This window comes from Eleutherodactylus coqui, chromosome 2 (assembly GCF_035609145.1).
Source record: "Eleutherodactylus coqui strain aEleCoq1 chromosome 2, aEleCoq1.hap1, whole genome shotgun sequence".
In the NCBI taxonomy this organism is placed as follows: domain Eukaryota; kingdom Metazoa; phylum Chordata; class Amphibia; order Anura; family Eleutherodactylidae; genus Eleutherodactylus; species Eleutherodactylus coqui.
This window is the reverse complement of record NC_089838.1, coordinates 311496134-311510197: the sequence shown is the minus strand read 5'-3', so window position 1 is coordinate 311510197 and position 14064 is coordinate 311496134. Positions and strand designations below refer to the sequence as shown.

General features: G+C 44.6%; 1 protein-coding gene across 2 annotated transcripts in view; it reads right to left on the bottom strand.

Moving 5' to 3' along the window:
• The window catches only part of COL5A3 (collagen type V alpha 3 chain), a 187783-nt gene extending 173951 nt beyond the window's left edge, over positions 1-13832 (bottom strand). Inside the window, exon 1 of one of the 2 annotated variants that reach the window (XM_066593557.1) lies at positions 13561-13832. In XM_066593557.1, the coding sequence (XP_066449654.1) occupies positions 13561-13645 (85 nt within the window). In that variant the 5' untranslated portion in view covers positions 13646-13832. The remainder of the gene's footprint in view (positions 1-13560) is intronic. The other variant, XM_066593558.1, reaches the window with a different exon arrangement.
• Positions 13833-14064: the final 232 nt, after the last annotated feature.

Genomic DNA, 14064 nt, shown 5'->3' with positions numbered 1-14064 from the left:
CCCAACATGACCGACCACTGGACATGGTCATAATACAATACTAAAATACTCTATACATAGAACACTACACCTCCCAACATGACCGACCACTGAATATGACCATAATACAATCCTAAAACACTCTATACATAGAACACTACACCTTCCAACATGACCGACCACTGGACATGGTCATAATACAATACTAAAATACTCTATACATAGAACACTACACTTCCCAACATGACCGACCACTGAATATGACCATAATACAATCCTAAAACACTCTATACATAGAACACTACACCTTCCAACATGACCGACCACTGGACATGGTCATAATACAATACTAAAATACTCTATACATAGAACACTACACTTCCCAACATGACCAACCACTGGACATGACCATGATACAATTCTGTAATATTCTATACATAGAACACTACACTTCACAACATGACCGACTGCTGGACATGACCATAATACAATTCTGTAATACTCTATACATAGAACACTACACCTTCCAACATGACCGACCACTGGACATGACCATAATACAATTCTGTAATACTCTATACATAGAACACTACACCTCCCAACATGACCGACCACTAGACATGACCATAATACAATACTAAAATACTCTATACATAGAACACTACACTTCACAACATGACCGACTGCTGGACATGACCATAATACAATTACGTAATACTCTATACATAGAACACTACACCTCCCAACATGACCGACCACTAGACATGACCATAATACAATTATGTAATACTCTATAGATAGAAAACTACACCTCCCAACATGACCAACCACTGGACATGACCATAATACAATTCTGTAATACTCTATACATAGAACACTACACCTTCCAACATGACCGACTGCTGGACATGGCCATAATACCATTCTGTAATACTCTATACATAGAACACTACACCTTCCAACATGACCGACCACTGGACATGACCATAATACTATTCTGTAATACTCTATACATAGAACACTACTACTCCCCACATGACCGACCACTAGACATGGCCATAATACAATTACATAATACTCTATACATAGAACACTACACCTCCCAACATGAGCGACCACTGGACATGAACATAATACCATTCTGTAATACTCTATACATAGAACACTACTCCTCCCCACATGACCGACCACTGGACATAGCCATAATACAATTACGTAATACTCTATACATAGAACACTACACCTCCCCACATGACCGACCACTAGACATGACCATAATACAATTCTGTAATACTCTACACATAGAACACTACACCTTCCAACATGACCGACTGCTGGACATGGCCATAATACCATTCTGTAATACTCTATACATAGAACACTACTCCTCCCAACATGACCGACTGCTGGACATGACCATAACATAATCATTAACACGCATGTGAATGGGGCTGAGCTTGCAGTGCCATTCTGGAACACTGAACACTGAATGGAGCTCTTCCAGTTGCAGTCACTGAGGCTCAGAAGAACAGCTAATTGGTGGGGTTGCCAGATCTAATATTGTTGGCCTATCCTGAGGATAAAGCATCAATAACAAAAAATCCTTAAAAGGGGTATTCTGCTCTCAAACCTTCATGGCATAGCCACATATGCCATGAAAACCTGATAGATGTTGGCTTGCTGTGCTATACTGTTTCCGTAATTCCCATTGATTTCTATGACACTTATAGAAACATCGTAGTGATGCCCGCTTGGTTGTTTCCATAAGCCTGAGCACCCCATTCAGTCGGAGGCAGAACTAAAGATAGGGGCAGGTCCCAGAGGTTGGACCCACATCTATCAGACTATTAGGGTATGCCATGAAAGTCTGAGATTGGAATACTCCTTTAATATTTAATGCAGAAGTTAAAGGGTCACCACTCCCAAAATTATTCACTAGTGCTCTGAGGGCCCGGACAAAATAACCCAACCACATAGGCATCAAAAAATTCATGTCTTGCCCAAATTGAGCCATTTCGTAGTTATACTTGTTTATAGGAAAATTGGGTGAGAGCCAATGTAACTTATTACAGTTCCGACATAAAATTGGCATTTGTGCCATTCAGGAGGCTAAAAAAGTTTGCTGACTACCGCAAGCATAGAGTAATGGAGGACATATTGATTGTCACCCAGCTTACCCAGACAGATGTAACTAAGGAATGGCTAAAAAGATGACTGCCATTTAGCTTCAATTTCCAGGCCTCTCCCCATGAATCCTGCGTAGATGGTAGGTGCGATGTTCCGGCTACCAGTTTTTCTACCTCTGTTCACATAGCCCTTGATGTGTGCCGTTTACATTGCTCTCACTCATGGCAATGATACAGTTAAGTTCTCAAAAACAAGATCTACAGGCCAAAAATTACCAAAAACATGACCCCGTGGGGTTATCCAGCGCACTTTACAACACCAAGAAGACAGCATTTTCTTGGGGTCTCCATGGGGACAGGAACCGGAGGCCTCAAGACATCATGGGATTAAAATTCAGAGATGTCCTCTGCTTAGCAACGCGGAATCCGAATAAATGAAAAAGTGTTCAGTCATGCAACGTATCTAAGAAGGATTCTTTTTCTTAGCTTCTATGTACTGGTGATGAATCTTGTAATACTAGAAGATGATGAGAGTCTTGAAAAAGCCCAAATATCGGTACAGATATGAAGTAATACGTAAAGGGGGACTCCATTTTCAGAAATATGGCCCATCGTTAGTTTCTGTACCCTTCCACTAATGCCCAGGAGTTAATGGTGGGGTAAGGTGTAAATTTATTTAAAGATGTCCAGTTGTAAACTACTGATAGCCTATTGTAGTGGCCCGGTACAACGGGGCCCCTCCATAACTGTATGCATGCATTTGTCTATGTCAGTGTTTCCCATCTCTGGTCTTTAAGGCACCCCAACAGGTTATGTTTTCAGGATTTCCTCAGTATTACACAGGTGATGTAATTATTGTCGGTGCCTCAGACATTGCCATAGGTGTTCTTACTATAGGAGATCCTGAAAACATGACCTGTTGGAGTCCCTGAGGACTGGAGTTGGGAAACACTGGTCTATGTGATGTCAGTGTCTTCCGTGTTGCATGATTGATGTGTATTGCATAGCTGCAGCACTGAAAGGGTTAACTGTCTGGTATGTGTGCTGACTGTCTGGAAAATGTATCCGTTTGTTTGTCACATGACCTCGTAATATATATGTGTTTGCAAGGTATGTGCAAGTGAGTTTAGTGTTGGGCTTGCAAGAGGACCACACGGGCACCTTTAGCATGTTCAAAAGTGAGTGTGTACCAGTAGAGACGGAGAGAGAGGAAAGTGGATTGCCGGGCCCAGGACCTACAGATAACTAGGACTGTGGTTTCTCCAGCTTACCCGTGAGTTCTCCCTGTCACACCACTTATCAAGCTGCTGTGAAACTGCTGCTAATTGTACAAAGTTCTGGTCACATAAAACGACCAGTCCCCATCCGTTTCCGGAGGTTGTGTCTTAAACAGTACCTGTGTGTGTGTGTGGATTTACTCCGTCACCCAGGAGTTCCCCCATAGAAGCTGCGCAAGAGAGGATTTACTCCACCAGCTAGAAATCCCCCGCGACAGAAGAAACAGTGGCGTCACGCGTGACACAAAACAGGACTAAGATAATCCAGTATTGGGTTTCCCGTTTATTAACCGGCCTTTGGCCCTTAGACCGTGTCACCGGTTACCCTCTGGGTGGGAGACGGTAGAGCCCCTGTCACAAGGCCCAAACTCTACCCCGCTGTCTCCAAGGCCGTGGCTCACTTCTCGGATGCTGCACTATCCTTAGGGTAAACCATCAGTAGTAGATTAAGGGCGTCTGAATCCCGCTGATCAACTGTTTGCCAAACCAGTTCATTCATGCAGGAGGCAGACAACTCCATTCTCTCGGCAATGGCCTAGCTTGGTATTCACTTCAGTGGTTAATTTACATGTAATACCAAGCCTGTCCACTGCAGTGAGAATAGAGCTGTCTGCTTCCTGCAGAAATCAGCTCAGTACACAAGCACACCAGCCCAGAGAATAGCTTATTGGTGGGGTTCCCGGGTTGCTGATCCCCACCAAGCTACTATTAATGGTCTATCCTAAGGACAAATCATCAATAGTTTGCAGCTGGACACCCCTTTAAATCAATGAATTTTAGACTAAATCATATTTGTGTATTCTCTGGGGTGTTCCTGACACATGTCAGCTCCTCTCTGTCCCCTCAGGGGCTAATTGGGGTACATTGTCTATCAGTAAAAAAGGCCAATAGAAATTAGTCGTATTAATATTCCAAGAACTAGTAGCTATTTGCAGTAAAAAATACATGGTTTCCATTAGACCGGGGGCAACTATGGGATTTATTTGTCAACTGTAGTGGTGAAAACTGGTACTGCATCTGACAAAATGAATAAAAATAAAATGACTTGATGCCCCACAGAAATGGGAGACCCCAATGTTTGCTCCACTTGTGCATGTGCAGACTCAACATACAGTCATATATGCTGATATTCAGTAGCTGGACATAGCTACTGACACCTCCACCACCACCAACAACCTAAGTATAGTAGTCAGTATTCATAGGCAGAAGGGAGAAGCCCATACTCTACTGTCTACTGTTACACACTGTAACAATGGCTGTCAGTTCACCTTTGACCAAGTTGCCCCCTTTAACGCCCATCTCGTAGGAACCTCTTTAGTGTTACTGACTGGGTGGTCCCTTTAGCTCATGCCTCAGGTCCCTTATTAACTGCTTCTCTTCAAGACCCCTTTAATGCTTCTGCCTCAGGTGCCCTTTTTAGTGCCTCTATTCCAGGTACCCTTTCTTTTAGGTAATACTTTATTCCCCTTTTGGTTCTTGTCCCATTTGCCCCCACTAATCGCCTCAAGAGAAAACTTATCTTAAAGGGGCTGCCCAGCTTCACAATGACTCATTGTGCAAAAGATTCAACCTTGGCATAGCTGGATTCCCTATAGCCTACCGCAATATGTGACTGGATTTGAGCATTTATTATAGAACTCCACAAATCAATCAGGCCCAGTGTATGAAGTATCCAGGAACATGGCCTGGAAGGGTTGACATCTCACGGCTTTGATCCATGAAGCATCTGGTAGGGGATTAACACCTGCGGCTGTCTCACATTACTGAGGAACATCCATCAACAATTAAACTTTGTCAAGCTGATGTTTTTCCTAGCAAGCGTCTCCATGTCACGATGGTGCGTCCGCTGGATCCGCTGAATCGTACACGCCGTTCTCCAGATATATCACTGCCTAAAGCCTCAAGATGATTTTCTGCTAAAAATCCCCAGTTCTTGAGTTGTCTTCTGAAAAGTTAGAAATTCTATTCATTTACTGTTAATTGCTTTTAGGAAGGCTGGTTGACAACCAATATGGCCGCGCAGCAATATACGAGCTGGGAGAGTGCTACCGCACCTTGTGCTTATTGTGTCAAGTACATACACATAATAGACACATTTGGTTTTAGAAGAAGGCAGACTAGGCAGTTGCCCAAAATCCCCATGGTCTAGGGGGCTCCCCAGTTATGGGATCCACAGGAGCACCTCTCACTTACCACTGATCCTTTTCCTGCCTTATAGACAACCAGGGAATTTATAATTTACCCCTTCCTACCATAGACCTCCAAGGATTTGGAGAAAAATGGAAAATGGCCAGGATGCAATTTTCTATAAAATCAGCCTGATCATATAAGCAGACAAGGTGGCTACTGTACAGCCCATGAAGGATGGCGGCCAACATCAGGTTATCTTGTCCTTTCTTCATGGGTAGTGTGGATCTGTACTGAGCTTCCTGTCCACAGGGGACTCCACATAAGTAATAAGGGAAGTGAAAAACAGACCAAGGATTACAGGCCCTCATTGCTCTGCATGAGATGTGTAAGGAGCAGTGGCGTAACTATAGGGGATGCGGTTGCACCCGGGCCCAGGAGCCTTAGGGGGCCCATAAGGCCTCTCTTCCCCATACTATGCCATAAAATTAGTGCTCAGCATAGCGCTTTGTGGCGTCACGATAGTGCTTTGTGGTGGCACGTTAGCAGCCATTAGGCTGCTGACGCTTAAATTGAAAATGACAGTTGCAGGTAATTTAGACGATGTGATCAGCGATCACTTGCATTGGCAGTTGTAAGGTCACAGAGGATTTAATCCTCTTCGTAGACGTCACTAATGGCTGCTGACTTGCTGCCACAAAGTACTATCGTGACGCCACAAAGCGCTATGGTGAGTGCTAATTTTATTACTATTCTTTGTGGCTGGCAGTTAATTGTGATTTGTTTTGTATGGACGCCCTTGGGCACAATTTGTAGTTGTGAGTGGTGAGGTGTGGAATAATACACAGAGCCAGATATTCTGCCTAAATTGTTGTAACCATGATATTATTAAATAAGGCAGTGAGATGAGGTCGTTTCCTTCATCACATTCAGTGCATAATAACTGATACTTAAATTGCAACAATGTAGCACCTGTGTCTAACTCATCCATATACTGGGAGCCTACTCTGGATTTCTTTTCTCTATACTTCTTTGTATTTATATCTCTTTATTACTTTATCTCCCTCTCTTCATATTTACCTCTCTTTTATTTTCCCTCTATTCACTGTCAAAGCTGTCTCTCCTTCTCAGTTACTCACGGTTTCTTAGATTTCTCTCTTGTTTCTCTCTTTCTCTCTCTGTCACGGCTGATCTCTGTCTCTTTTCACTTCTCTCTCCAGCCTGTCACCTCTCTTTTCTCACTACTCTTTACTCTCTTTACTTATTGCTTAAACTTATTATGCCTCTACTCTCTGGCACTTGCTTTGCCTTGAGCGTCTCACTCTCTGGCTCCTACGACCGTTGTCCAGCTATACCTGACCAGTTTGTCTGCAGCCAATCACAGCCTATCTGGTTGCTAGTCAACCTGCCTCATCTGAGTCTCTATGCATTTTTTCTGTCTTGTTCAGCTGCCTAAAAATGTCCTAACTGGTTGCTAGGTTACCTGCATCCCTTGTACTCAGATTAAACCCCTAGAGTCAATTATTATATTACCGGTCCCCATAACTAAACAGTGCTATGTAGTGCCTATTTCCAGGCCACTACACTACCTTTACATTAAGCATACTTCGGCCACCAGCTTGTACGGGGTGCCAGCTGGATGTAAGCCAGGAGTGATCACCCCCATCCTTATGTCCGCCTGGTCAGAGGATCTTCTTCCTCTGTGCTGCAGTTTCTTGTGGAGCTACATGAATCACCTTCCTCCTGGTTCTGCTTCCTCTGATGGTCTGATGTGCCACTGTCAGCCTATCTATGCCCCTGCAGCACAGCGTAGTTCTGCTGCTCTATTTATGTTATAATCTTGGTTCTGGGGCTGTATTTATGTTATGAACTTGTTTCCGGGGCTGTATGTATGTTATGAGCGTTATTCTGGTATTGTATCAATGTACTAAGGTTAGTTTTTAATGTATTTATGTTATGAGTTGGGTTCTGGTGCTGTTTTTATGCTATGGGTTTGGCTGTGGTGCTGTATGTATGTTATGGGCTTTGCTGTGGTGCTGTATGTATGTTATGGGCTTGGCTGTGGTGCTGTATGTATGTTATGGGCTTGGCTGTGGTACTGTATGTATGTTATGGGCTTCGCTGTGGTGCTGTATGTATGTTATGGGCTTGGCTGGGGTACTGTATGTATGTTCTTGGTTCTAGTGCTGCATTTATTCAATGAGCTTGGTTCTGGTGTTTCATATACTGGTACAGTATTTATTCACTAAGCTGTTCTGGTGTGGATAAAAAAAATAAATCCATACATGGTGCCATCTAGCCCAAGGCCGGCACTGCCCATGTAGTTCTACACTCAAGAGGGTCCAGAGATCCCCTCTACAGTCAGTGTATCTTGTATGATGGAGTCTGGTAATCCCTATCCTGAGACCATCACTGCCATCATTGGCCATTCATACGTATGGTGAAATATCATGAACGAGAATTGCCTAATGCCTCTAGACATATCTCACCTAGCTTTTGCATTGGAGCCCTGGACAAGTACAAATATATTGTGCTGATCGACTGTCATATGTGATACTATCTGCTGAGCACATGTATCTAAGCCAATCAAAAGTGATAGTGTCTCAAAGAAAACAAGGATCTTTCACACAACAATCCATAAGTGTCCCTTTTTGGACATCTAAAGATTTGTGAGGTGGTGTATGTCTAGGGGCTTCCACCACTTTCCTCAGGTTGTATCTCTTTACTGTATGTTGGTATCATTGGAACACTATATGGCATTACTGTTTAGGCACTGCATACTGTCACTTTGGTTATATCTTCTCATGGTCCACCTTTATCTAGTACAGAATATTCTTTTAAGCCTCCTATGCATGACCTAAGTAGAAGATGTCATACAGAGATTTTCTCAGAGAAGAATCAGACCACCCCCTATCCTTATATTAGTTTGACGACAGGCAAATGTGTCAATGATGGGAACATAAGAACATCAATGGTCTGATTAATTCCTATACAGATTTCTCGGAACATGTGCAATCAAAACTTTAATTATGGACCACCTGGCAATGGGAAAAATCCTCCAACAAGCACAAGCTCCAAGAAGCCAACAAAAAGAATGGCGTAACCCGTAGGGCATCAGGTATGTCAGTCAAGGACATGAAATACCATGGTCCTAACCCTACGAGACCTATGGTGGTGGTTCTGATATGTATAGGTGCAGGCTCCTTTCGCTTCGTCTACTCAGGATCTTGCTCGGTATTCTGGAATGTAAGTCCCACATCATCAAATTACAGATAATACCTAAACCATCTGATCCTCAGCATAATTAACAGCTTAGAACTTGTTTAATGCTTCATATTTCAACCCGCACTACACTCTACAGGTGACCATCCCTCACTCTTATGTAATCGCCTTACTTTCTACACAGATACCTCCTCTCATGTCTCCACCACCAGAGGTGATCAGAACAAGGTCAACTGAGTAGGTAAAGTTTTGGTGACAACAGGCGCCTCTTCTACCTTAGGCATATCTTGGGGACCTGTAATGGTTTGATGATAGCTATTAACGTTTGGCCACTCAAGTGACATCACAAGGTTGGATGTGGTGATGTCATCAGACTTGGCCTGGCAGACTTAGCCCATCCCTGTGATACCTGTACTAAAAACAAAACATCCATAAGAAATACATGATCTACATGGGCAAAAACACATGTACAGTGAAGTGAGCATGCCCCAGGAGGAATAGTTCAGCACAGAGGCCTCCGACTCTACACCTGGGCCATCCATTTTGCCAAGAAGTCATGCAACATATGATTACTCCAGGCTATATATGTTCTATATGAGATATTACAGCTCCATCTAGTGTAAAAACAGATGGGCGCATGCGCTAATACGCTTGCCGCTACGGAGCGTATGAACGTATGAACCGTGTTGCTTTCTTTTGACTATTCAAACTCCACGCTATTGTGCGAGAGTTTGAAAAGAAAAAAGCAGGAGGATAGGTCTTGCCCTATTTTTCTCGTATGTGAAATAACTACTTGTGAGAAAAATAGGGCAAGTCCTATCTTTGCTCAAGCGTAATATTAACGTGCAAGAATCCTCATAGTGAAAACAAAATCAATGGGTTTGTTTCGTCCCATTTTGCGGCCGTGATTTTTACGCTCATGTGTTTACGCCTTCATACTAAAGCTGCCTGAAATGTATCCCCCCTACATTATACAGCAGAGCTCTCTCACACGCATACTCTGCTATAATAGAGATCCTTTTGTTATAGCACCCCTACATCTTCTTCCCCTGTACTAGAGCTCCCTGCATTATATCTGCAGGAACAAGAGCTCCCTGCATTAGAGCTGCAGTTCTTTAGAGTTCCCATACACTGGAGCTCTCTTCATTACAACTTCAATACACGAGAGCTCCAACACATTACATACCACCCACACTACAGCAGCCCTACATTACATCACCCCTGCACTAGAGCTCCAATACATTATAGCTTCCATGCACTAGAGCGCCCCTGCATGACATCTCCCTTGCATTACATCTACTCTGCACTATATCTGTCCTACATTACATTTCCCTTATACTACATTGCACCTAAATTACATCTCCCCTGCACTACATCGCACCTACATTACATCTCTCCTGCAGCAGAGAACCCCTACATTATATCTCCCCTGCACTAGAGCGCCCCTTCATTACATCTCCCGTACACTACTGTGCCCCTACATTACATCTCCCCTGCACTACTGTGGCCCTTTATTACATCTCCCCTGCACTAGAGCACCTCTACATTACATCTACGCTACTCTAGAGCACCCCTACATTACATCTCCACTGCACTAGAGCCTCCCCACCTCCTTATATCTCCCCTGCACTACCATGCCCCTACATTACATCCCCCTGCATTACTGCACCCCTTCATTACATCTCCCTGCACTACTGCATCCCTACATTACATCTCCCCTGCACCCCAACATTACATCTCCCCTACACTAGAGCGCCCCTACATTACATCTCCCCTGCACTAGAGCACCCCTAAATTACATCTCCCCTGCACTACAGCGCCCCTACATAACTTCTCCCCTGCACTAGAGCACCTCTACATTACATTTACCCTATTCTACAGCACCCCTACATTACATCTCCCCTGCACTACTGCGCCCCTACATTACATCTCCCCTGCACTAGAGCGCCCCTACATTATTTCTCCCCTGCACTAGAGTGCCCCTTCATTATATCTCTCCTGCACTACCACTCCCCTAAATTACATCTCCCGTGTACTACTGCACCCCTACATTACATCTCCCTGCTCTACAACGCGCCTACATTACATCTTCTCTGCACTACTGCGGCCCTTCATTACATCTTACCTGCACAAGAGCGCCCCTACATTACTTCTCCCCTGCACTAGAGCACCCCTGCATTACATGTACCCTACTCTACAGCACCCCTACATTACATTTCCCCTGCATTACTGCACCCCTACATTACATCTCCCCTGCACTACTGCACCCCTACATTACATCTCCCCTGCACTACTGCACCCCTACATTACATCCCCCCTGCACTAGAGCACCCCTACATTACATTTCCTCTGCACTACTGCACCCCTACATTACATCTCCTCTGCATTACATCTCTCCTACTTTACATCTCCCCTGCACTACTGCGCCCCTACATTACATCTACCCTACTCTACAGCACCCCTACATTACATTTCTTGTGCACTACTGCGCCCCTACATTACATCTCCCCTGTTCTACAACACTCCTACATTACATCTCCCCTGTTCTACAACACTCCTACATTACATCTCCCCTGCACTACTGCACCCCTACATTACATCTCCTCTGCATTACATCTCTCCTACTTTACATCTCCCCTGCACTAGAGCGCCCCTACATTACATCTCCCCTGCACTAGAGCGCCCCTACATTACATCTCCCCTGCACTACAGCGCCCCTACATTACTTCTCCCCTGCACTAGAGCACCTCTACATTACATCTACCCTACTCTACAGCACCCCTACATTACATTTCCCCTGCACTACTGCACCCCTACATTACATCTCCCCTGCACTACTGCGCCCCTACATTACATCTCCCCTGCACTACTGCGCCCCTACATTACATCTTCTCTGCACTACTGCAGCCCTTCATTACATCTTACTGCACAAGAGCGCCTTTACATTACATCTCTCATGCACTACTGCGCCCCTACATTACTTCTCCCCTGCACTACAGCGCCCCTACATTACTTCTCCCCTGCACTAGAGCACCTCTACATTACATCTCCCCTACTCTACTGCGCCCCTACATTACTTTTCACCTGCACTACTGCACCCCTACATTACATCTCCCCTGCTCCACAATGCCCCTACATTACACCTCCCCTGCACAAGAGCGCCCTTACATTACATCTCTCATGCACTACTGCACCCCTACATTACATCTCCCCTGCACTACTGCACCCCTACATTACATCTCCTCTGCATTACATCTCTCCTACTTTACATCTTCCCTGCACTACTGTGCCCCCTAAATTACATCTCCCCTGCACTAGAGCGCCCCTACATTACTTCTCCCCTGCACTAGAGCACCTCTACATTACATCTACCCTGCTCTACAGCACCCCTACATTACATTTCCCCTGCACTACTGCACCCCTACATTACATCTCCCCTGCACTACTGCGCCCCTACATTACATCTCCCCTGCACTAGAGCACCCCTACATTACATCTCCCCTGCTCTACAGCGCCCCAACATTACATCTCCCCTACACTAGAGCACCCCTACATTACATCTCCCCTGCTCTACAGCGCCCCTACATTACATCTCCCCCGCTCTACAGCGCCCCCGCCAGCTCCAGGCTGCACATGCTGCTGTGTTGTGCCAGAACTAGTAGTGAGTGCCACAGACATGTCATCTTGATCTTGACCTCTGGCTTGTATTCCAGCAGGGAGGTCTTCACCAGTTCACCAGAAACTGATTGCAATAGAAATAAACTCACACTGACATCATATAACCCCAGTTGTTTTGTAACTACAACTCCCAGCATGCCCTGACAACCTAGGAGTTGGAGTTTCACAGCGGTAAGGAAGCCACACTTTGTAGAGCAATTCATGTGCAAGAATGTTTTATTCCTACACTGACATAGCATAGCTGAGTTTGTCATTTCGCACAGCCCATTCATTGTGCTACCATAAGTAGTTTTACATGGGACTGCAGGCATTATTAGGTTATCAATATGAATCCAAGACAGTAAAAAGACAACATGAGATGTGCTACATCTGTATCAGCTACAAGCAGCTCTGCTACATCTGTACTAAGCTCATATCTAATTACATGTCACATATCATTTGATATACAATGTGCTATCTTTGGTTTTGCATGGGACTGCAGGTAAACTCAACGCATATATCTTACCTGAGCGAGTTATCTTTATGCACAAATGATACACCTCTAATAGCTGAAAGATACATTCAGCTCTGCTATATCTGTAGCCACCCCAATCTTATTTCATATCTAGCAATATATATGCTACATTTAGCTCTGCTACATCTGCACAAGTCTCTCATCTAGTTACATTTCATGTATCAGTTGTCGCATATTATGATATCAGTGGTTTTCCATGGGACTGCAACTAAATCTTGATACATGAAGGATGCACAAATTGAACTCTGCTACATCTTATCCTGCATTGAAATGCAGCAGTGGTGAGTTTGTCATTGTTAAGCATAATTACAGTACATCAAAATGTCATTGCTGGCTTTTCACAGGTAAACCTAGTGCATTCATTTAACTCCGATGCAGCCCCAAAGAAATGACAAATACAGCTCTGCTAAATCAATTTCTCCATGCCAGGTAGTAACGCTCATTTTATCACAAGTGATGGTGATATCGGAAATGTGTTGTCTGTGGTTTTACATAGGGCTGCAGGCAAACCAACTACTGATTTATCTCAGTGCATACACATTTCGACCCCGAGGAACCATGACCAATTCAGCTCTGCTATACCAATAAGCTTGCACTTGCAGGGTGCACATACAGGAGGCATGCGGTAGGACTGTACCTGTTCTCACAGTGCAGAGTCTCTGCAGGACGAGGAGCAGGAGGGTGACTTTCCAGCAATCCCATGATAGTATCCACCTCTCCATAGTGTAGGGCAGGAGCGAGCCTCTAAGTAGTAGTTGTGAGTGCACCCACAGGGGACATAGGGCTGTAATCCGCAGTCACACTACTATGTATCCATGTGTGCGGAGACAAGGGAGAGAGATGAGTGCTCGCCTTTGGCTTAGTCCTCTTTCAGTGGTATCAGTTTTCTTGCAGTCAGTTCTGTCTGGCTGTGTGTCCTCTTCTGTCTGTCCCTCCCTCCTCCTCGCTCTCCCTCTCATAACCCCCCCTTCTCCTTCTTCTATTCATCTAGCGCACGCTTTTCGACAATTCCCCCCCACACCCCTCCTTCACTCTTTGCTTGGGCTTCTGTCACCCTCATCTTATGCCTCAGTTCATGTTGCCCTCTGTCTTGTATCTCAGACACTTCCTCACCTATCTGGTGTCACCTCATCTCAAGTCC